The 8,628-nt window shown below is 38.5% G+C and overlaps 1 protein-coding gene across 1 annotated transcript; it reads right to left on the reverse strand.

Annotated features, from left to right (window-relative positions):
- Window positions 1–868: 868 nt before the first annotated feature.
- On the reverse strand, window positions 869–4,758 carry LOC137949647 (probable sulfate transporter 3.4). Its single transcript, XM_068795763.1, has 13 exons — window positions 4,412–4,758; window positions 4,169–4,217; window positions 3,849–4,056; window positions 3,460–3,631; window positions 3,302–3,367; window positions 3,058–3,171; window positions 2,861–2,977; window positions 2,448–2,574; window positions 2,074–2,360; window positions 1,795–1,985; window positions 1,619–1,704; window positions 1,434–1,510; window positions 869–1,341 (listed from the first exon to the last, which is right to left on the reverse strand). The coding sequence occupies exons 1-13, from the start codon at window positions 4,748–4,750 to the stop codon at window positions 1,198–1,200; spliced, it is 1,977 nt and encodes a 658-aa protein (XP_068651864.1). The 5' UTR covers window positions 4,751–4,758; the 3' UTR covers window positions 869–1,197.
- Window positions 4,759–8,628: the final 3,870 nt, after the last annotated feature.

The following is an 8,628-nucleotide window of genomic DNA, read 5'->3' on the forward strand; positions in this document are numbered from 1 at the left end:
CTTATTAGGGGACTTTCATTTTCCTCAACATGAGTTTGAAAAAAAAATGTTTCTCTGTACTGGTACATTCATTGATCAAGTTAGTCTTCATATTTTTGTTGGTTATTTTAATGCTGTTCACCTATGATAACCCTTTCTACTTGTTGGTAGGGGGGACATTGAGCCAAATCAAGCTCAAACTTGCATATGTTCGAAATTGGTTTGAATTGAATACTTCGAATTCGAGCTCAGCCTCCTATCTCAAAATTGGAATCTAGTTTGAACTTGAATTTTTTGACAAAATTTAAGTTTGAGTTCTAACCTACATTTAAAACTACAAAAATAAAAAAATATAAAAAAAGAAGAAAATATTGTGATGAATTTAGTATTATTAAACTACAAACTATCATAGGTGATGAGTCCAAGACTTTGCAATAGAACATACTGATGTATAATAACCAGCTTAATAGACCTAAAAGACAAAACAAACACTTCCATCAAAAGTGTATATTCCATTCGCAAACAACAATATTAAACGTTAAGGGACTTAAAAAGTCTGAACAATCGATTATCTTTGAGGTTTGAGATAAATAAGAACAACTATCAACCAACTAAAGAAGGAATTGACTAGATCAATTAGAGTAAAAGGTAATTTTGTAAAATAATCTATATTAACGAGTCGGTTTACGAGTTAACAAGCCGAGTTCGAACGGTTTACAAGCCGGTTTGGCTTCGTGCCACTCTTACTCATGGGGGACAAACACTACTCCACAAACTGCCTTTTCTCCGATCTAAATATCGACAATCTTATTAAATTAACTAATAATAAATGGACCGTTAACTGTCAAGAACTTAAAGGTTGAATTTCGATAGAAATTTCCTCCAAAAAAATATCCGAATTCAGACCATGTTGCCATAAAAAAGTTTTGTGGTGGCTTTATCTTTTTACAACAAAAATAGTGAGTACACTGATGCTCTGTTGCTCCCAGAAGCATTTCAGAAGCTGAAATCTGATTTATTTTAACCCTATACATTGATTGGATTTCACTTAAAAAAGAGACAGGAAGAAAAGAATCCTGCTACTCAGGCTTTTATTTTTGTCAAAACCCCTTCTTAGAAGAGCTCATTGGCACTAGAGTTAACAATCATACGACATTGGATTGGTGGTCTGTAAGCAACCACCATTTGCCATTTCTGTGAGGTCTGTTTAGTTTAGCCTCAAAACTTTTCTTTGTATGCGGAAGAGATGGAGGCTACAGCTTCTGCCACAGTCAAGTAGACGTTATCGGATCCAAAGGATTCCAGTGTATTCGACAAATGGAGTTTTTCGATCACTTCTCCAACCAGGTGAGTGAGCACCAGCTGAATCACAGAGACCCACGACTCAGATTGACGATATAAGAAGAAAAAAGAACCCGAAATCATCTGTTTAGGTGTTTTTTAGACTTTATTACCTGAAGTGATTTCTTCTCCAGTGTCTTCTTGAGTTCGGATATGGCTCCGATGCCACTGGTATCTATAGCAGTCACAGCTGCACAGCAGAACGGAAAATAGTTTTAAAGGGTTGCCATCGGTTCACTGAGATTACAGAGGGTAGGTGATAGAAATGGAGAAGAACAAGTGTTTGATCATGACTCACCTGCCATGTCCAGAATTACGCATTTTAGATTGTTTTCATTACATGATTGAATCCTCTCTTCTTCATCCCTCACCATTCTCAGAATCCTGCAAATGTTTCCAATATCAATCATTTCCGTGCGGTTTCAATGAAACGAAGAGAATTTTCAGCTATCTGAACTCTGAAGGATAATCTACCTTTCTTGAAGATAAGTTGAATTAGCGAAGTAGATTGGAGACTCCACGCTGAGAACAAGGACGGACGTAATCCTCGTCGCCTCCCTGTAGTACCCAATGTTTTGGTAAATCTGGGTTCCCGGAATATTGCCCAGAATCACCGTGTTCGGTCGTGTAACATGAATCAAAATCTTAAATATCGATATTCCTACCTGAAACAAGAACAAACACCATCTCATTATATCAAGATTTTTTTTTTCTTTACAGGAGAAATGAGCTCACGAGTCTCTCTGTTCCTACCGCAATGGCGAGACCCATTTGCACCGAGACGAGGAGAACACCCAGAAAAGCGCTTAAACAAGCCAAGAAATCGAGCTTGTCCACCTTCCACAGCCGAATTGCAGCTCCAAAATCGATCAAACCGATGACAGCAGTAATAATAATCGCGGACAGTATGACGTTGGGCGTGTAGAAAAAGAGAGGCATCAGAAACAGTAGAGTCACCAGCACCGTCGACGCCATTGCAATATTCGACAGAGCGGTTTTCGACCCGGCATTGTAGTTTACAGCCGATCGGGAAAATGATCCTGAAGAAAAAATTTAAAAAGTTGGTGAGTTATTCAAGCTAGAAATGGAATTTTATGTCTTATTGTCGTTTCTGGGTGGAGCCAAACCTGTAGTAACGTAGCATGAAGTGCATGAACCGGCCATGTTCATGAGACCAATCGCCATCATCTCCTTGTTTCCATCAACCTGGTAATTTTTCAGGGAAGCAAATGTTCTTCCAACTGCAATTCCTTCCTGTAGCCATTGAAGTCTAGTTACAAACAGGGTTAAGAATAGGAAGGCCAACTACTTTTAGGATATCGTCACTGGCAATAATAGATCTGCTTCAATTATGTTGGTTGATTCAATTGGAAATTTTAGATGAAATGAAATGGCAACCCATGCAACAAACAAGGTTTTGAGGTAAAAAATCTCTGTTCTTCTTCATAGTCAAAGCATCCAAAGAAGCATCTGGTGCTAACCAAATAAAAAACGATTGCAGGAAAATAATGAGAGAACTGCAAGAATTATGGATACTTACAGTGAGGGACAGAATTCCAGTTACAAGGCCTGTTTTGATGGCAAGGCTCAAATAGGCGCCATGGAAGTATAACATGTTTGCAGATGGGGGATTGACGCCTTTAGGCAAATGGCCAATCTGATTGAATGTAGATGAAATTAATATTGGTTTAAATTCTCTGTTTTCCTGGCAAACAAGAATTATCTGGCGTAACTTACTGTTTGAATGCCATGATTCTCGGCCTTGAAGATGAAGACCAAAAGGGTTGACAGAATTACAGAGGTTAGTGGTGCTGCTGCTGAAACCCAGAATAGCTTTGGGTTTCTCATGCTCTGCAGTAGAAAATTTTGTTTGTTTTATTACTTGAGAGAATATAATAACAGTGATCATGGTGAAAAGATTCTTGATTTCCATTTTCATGGCAGAAGATAAAAATTTTGAAAGAAGGTGATATAAACTTACGATGTGCCTGGCCGTCAGCAGAAAAACCAGAAAGCAGAAACCCATGAGAATAGTTTGCCAAGCCCACTGTAGATTTAGTTAGCAATAACTCATCAGAGAAAAGCCTCTCAAGCAACTCGAGACGAACAAATATATGTAAATGGAGGCTTTTCTCTGACCTCTTCTCTGCGTTGGAAAACAGAGACCATTACAGGGACGATACCCATCTTAGTAGTAAAGTGAACAATGCCGAGCAATCCCTTCAGTTGCTGAAGTGAGACTATGATTGCAGCGCCAGCCATGAACCCCACTAGAGTTGCTTTTGAGAGAAAGTCGATGATGAAACCCAATCTGATAATCAAGAATAGTTTAGAAAACTACAACTGATTTGCTTTCTGGTTTTGTAGATTTTTGGTCCTGATATTGAACTCAAACTCAGGTTTGCAGGGATCACCACAACACGAAATTCTCTTTAGGAGAATAGTGTGGAGAATATATCTACGTATGTTTTAATTAATTTCTTTAAATTCAAATGGTGTTTTATTAAATTCAGAAGAAAACGTAGCACCTTAAAAAACCCAAGGAAGCCTGAAACACTCCAGCGAAGAAGGTTGCTGTGAAAGCCAACTGAAGATATAGAACGGGGTCTTTAACAGGGGAGACCATCTCTCTGAGCATGGATCCCATGACCAGAGATGCTATGGAGACAGGACCCACTGCAAGATCTCTAGAGCTACCAAGAAGAGCATATATCAATGGCGGAACAAAGCTTGAATCTGACAAAAAAGCAAAGAAATTCAGAGAGACAGCAGTCAGCAAAGGATGAAGGTTTGGCGTTAGAAAAAATCCATTAGAGGAAGAATCTCAGAGCTGAATCTGAAAACTTACAGAGTCCGATAATGGGAGGCAAATTAGCAAGTTTTGCATAACTAATTCCCTGTACGAAGAAAAATCAAGATTCGTTCAGTCAATACTATATTCATTCTGCAGTCGATTAAGCACTCAAAACAAATGGAAAGCATTTCCAATTTCATTCCAAGAACTCGGTCTGATAACATTAGGAAAATGTTATTTGTTCTTCATTTCAATCAGCCCACGATGAGAAAAGATAACGGTAAGGATTTTCCTCACCTGTGGAATCGCCAAGCTTGCAATGGTAACGCCAGAAACAACATCAGACTTGAGAAGCTTGAGACTGTATTCCGAACCCCACTGGAAAATGGGGAACAAGTACTGTAGACCCAAGAGCAGCTTTCTCAAAGGGCGTTGGTTTTTGAACTGGTGAAGAGGATCATCTGGGAAGAAAATCTCTCCGAGTCTCTGTTTTAGAGCTTCGAGTGTGCTTCTCTTTGGTGGCATGCAGACCTTATGAATCTCCATTGGCGGTATTGTTGCCGAGATTGGTACAGGGTTTTCGAGGTCTGAATCAGTATAGGATAAATCTTCCACTCTGTTAGAGCTTCCACCCATTGTTTCTCGCTTCCTCTTTCTCTCTCTTTCTCTCTGCACGCTCCACCACTGCAGAGAAGGAAGGTGGCCACTCTATTTATAGAGTGAAGGAAAGTGATTGCTCGCTACTTCCTCCCACTCCTTCATAAATCCACATCACACCGAAAACCCAGACATGAAATTTCTTGAAATTGCTCCTCATAGGGACCCAGTTTATGGATTCCCACAGGTTTCACTTTCTGGGTATTAAAATTTTTTTAATGGCGAGTAATGGGAATTTGAATCACTGGCATGCTCCATGAATTGAAGCGTGGAATCCATAAAAGATCAACCATCTGGACTTTCATGGGACTTTGATCAGTGTGAACAATAAGCCAAACAGTAGATTAATTGAACATGAAATCGAATCTGTTAGTAAAACCATGTTTGGTACATGTGATTCCCAGTTTGTTTACAAGCTTGTGCTCCTTTCTGGGTTCCTAAAGTGTGGGAAAACAGTAGTAGAAGATGGTTAGTGTTTAATTGGGGTTAGTAGGTCGGTTGCTTGATTCAGACGACAGGCACGCCTTCACCCTGTTATTTTTAACACCTCTTAATTAGCGCCTGTATATTAGATGGCGAGGAAGACGGGTACTACTTTGTTAGAACAGGAAAAAAATCATCAATTCTCAGAGAAGAAGGTTCATTTTTTACTGTAAACTGAGTTTTTTTTTTTAACCTTTGATGCTTTGTAACTTTGGCAAGTCATAAAAGACTACCGTTTTTATCTTTTGAGAATTAAATGATGAAATCTTTCAATATACGGAAACCAGACATGCTTAAAAAGTAGTTTATTCTCAGATTAAAAATAAGGGAAAATCACAGGATCAAAGTTTCTGAATGTAAATTAAACAAGAACACGTTTTTATCTTTTGACAATTAAATGGTGAAGTCTTTCATATACAGAAACCAGATATCCTTGAAAGTAGTTTATTCTCAGATTAAAAATAAGGGAAAATCACAGGATCAAAGTTTCTGAAAGTAAATTAAACAAGAACAGTGGGAAGACTGTATGAAGCCGAGAAATGATTTATATTAGACTGGAAGTGCGTCACAAGACCATGGGAATTCATAGTGCTACTTTGACCTAGGTAGTTTTTAAGAAAATGTTCTTTAGTGCGACCCATGTCTTTTCTTCTCCAAACTCCGCTTGCGGCAGACTGTTGTCGTTTCCAAAAAGTTGATCGATTTCCTTCCTAGAATATTAATTGTCGGGATGATTTATAAGAATTCTTTTTGTTAGGCTCTCTACTTGAGAGAAAAAAAACAGAACTGTTCTGTTCCTGTACCTAAATCACTAATTCTAATAACTTCGAATACAGTTTTCTTAATCGGCAACGATGATTCAACTTACCTAACTTTCAGTCACGGATTTAAGTTGATCGGGTTGTTCAGAAGAGATTGAACGTAAAACAGAAGTGGGTCTTCCTGAATCTTTTGAAAAGCTCTTTTATAATCTAACAATTGTTCCGGCAGGATTTTCTAGGAAGAAAGACAGTCGATCTATACATACGTGTCCAATAATGCTGCTTATATCTTAGCTATCTCAAATAATTTGAAGGAGTTTCTTCTTTCTTTATACCCATTTTGATATGGATAAGCTGATATAATGAATCTATTCTCTTGTGAATGAATGAATACAAGCGCATGGGTGATCTTCTTTTCTTATTCTCCATTTGGTTCTACTAGTATGAAATGAGATCAATAGGTCAGTTATTGAATTTGATTCTTCAGCAACCACACAGTTCATTTAAGAATTTTACAGAACCAAACTAAACGACTAGAAACATGTGAGAGACTTGGTTAAGAGACAGGATTTGTGAATCCGTGACTGTTACTGGTCTTTCTTAAGGCTCCCCACATGTACTGTGCGTACTGCTTCACTGGCATTTACGTCGAGAAGATAAAGAAGCTCCAATGGCAGCAGACATGACAAAGTGTAGCAGAGAATGCTTCAGAAAGGGAAAAAAATGGCACACATGGACCATATCACATATTCTTTGTAGACCTTATCAGTTGCGTGTGAACTCGTTTCCATGCAATATAATCGAACCAGATTCTTTTTTGCAGAAATTTCTGTATCGAATGTGAAACCAAAGGCCTGCTCTGCTAGATCTGCCAATATTTTTTCACGAGAACGTCGCCATTCTTCTGTAGATTCTATGCTGCCAAACGCAAACTGAGCTGCAAATATCAGAAATCGAGTAAAATATTTTGGTTGAAGGCAACCCGATCATGTTTAATCATTCTAGCTTAATTTTCACCAGAAAATACGGAAGTAGGTAAAAATCCAGAACTTTTGATTTGCTTATCTTCTTCTTCTGTCTTTTCTTTCAGCTTTTTAACAAACTTTGCATGCGCATTCTGTAACCAAATTTTTTGGCGAAAAGCAAGCTTTGAGCAGATGACACAAAGCCTAGCTTGAATGTAATTAAAAAATTTCCAAATTCGCGTGCCTGGTTTTAGCCCACCGAAGGAGGATAGATTTTTCATTATTTTTCGAATAATGAAAAAGGAACTAGTGATGTTTCTAAGTTCTGAAGCCTTTTTCTTGTGTGGTCAGCAATGGAGGGCAAAGATATGAAAAGAACTAATTCAACCCACAGTTGCGTAGAGGAGATTTTTCTAGTTTACTGATATTAGCATTATCAGAGAGATTCCATTTAAAATCCTTCAAAACTCACAAATGGGAAGCTGGGTTAGCCCCCAAATTTTCTATCAATTCCGATCAAAAGTTACAGAAAATGGGGTAGAAGGAATTTTGATCTTTTTGGAAGGTTTTTAAAAGTTGAGTATTCTGGGCATCCATGGCTGTTCGTTCTCCCACTATCCTCCAAAGGCCATCTCTTTTTAACTTTATTAGATTGCAGAAAGCATCCTTTGCACTCATTTGACGGTCTATAACAAAATTCTTCCATGGACCCCGCCACAGATTTAAAAACTTTGTAAAAGAAGCACCCGAAATTAAAGCAGCTAAGAAAGAACCAAAATTCTCTCACCTTTCTTCAAGATTTTGCCTGGTTGGGGGGATTTCTTCTTCCACTCCCCTCGGTCTTGATTGCCGACTGCCTTTCACCGTATAGCCATGATACCATTTATGAAAAACCCACCGAGCCAGTGATTCCAGTCAAAACCCATGGGTAAGAACTGAGAAGATTCATCTACTCAGGATCCTTCCTCCTGACACAGAATGAATGCTTTTTCAGGCTGAAATTCATGCAGCGGAACTGTCTTCATCTGCTTATTCGAACTAAGCGGGTTTTTACGTACGTAAAAAATCAACGTCAGCTTGAGAGTGATGGATCATAGAAGGCGCGAGAGACCTGTTACTGCCTCTGGATGATCTTGGCTGCACTGTAGGAGACACTGTGCCATCGAGTGTGAACTGGCTCATTCTATCCAGGCACAGTTTTCGTTTTTCTTTTCTTCTGTGATGTGATCGATCCGTACAAAGAACAGAAGAATATCTTCTGATAGCAGAGTTGCATGAGATGTTAAGGTGAACCAGCTCCACTCTGGGACGAAGATTTTGATACAGTTTGGCGTGCCTTTTTTTTTTTTTATGTGCTTTAGGGTTACCAAACTGGTTTCAATCACGTCAGGTTCGGTGATTGATCATTCTAGAGCAACAGGTCCACGATGCTTTCCACCCAGCAAGAGATGACAATCGGGTTCCTTACATTTGGTTCCACATAAGATTGACAACCCTTGTTGTCATCTTAAGATATCTCTTGTATGTTTTCTGAGAAATTTCAATGGAGAATTGAACAATGATACATAAATGTTAATTTTTTTAAAAAAATCTCTTAGATCTGAAGATTACTTTGGCTGATGAATGCAAGATTATATCTAATATGGAT

This window comes from Aristolochia californica, unplaced genomic scaffold (genome assembly GCF_029961685.1).
Source record: "Aristolochia californica isolate CCGP_79_NKW_82.1479 unplaced genomic scaffold, dmAriCali1.0.hap1 SCAF_14, whole genome shotgun sequence".
Lineage (NCBI taxonomy): Eukaryota > Viridiplantae > Streptophyta > Magnoliopsida > Piperales > Aristolochiaceae > Aristolochia > Aristolochia californica.

Excerpts from the sequence above, each read along its gene's own strand:
- LOC137949647 (XM_068795763.1), bottom strand. The coding sequence starts at position 4,750 with ATGGGTGGAAGCTCTAACAGAGTGGAAGATTTATCCTATACTGATTCA. Across the intron at positions 4,218-4,411 it reads CAAGCTTGGCGATTCCACAG|GGAATTAGTTATGCAAAACT; the intron begins GTGAGGAAAATC and ends TTCTTCGTACAG. Across the intron at positions 2,978-3,057 it reads AGAATCATGGCATTCAAACA|ATTGGCCATTTGCCTAAAGG; the intron begins GTAAGTTACGCC and ends ACATTCAATCAG.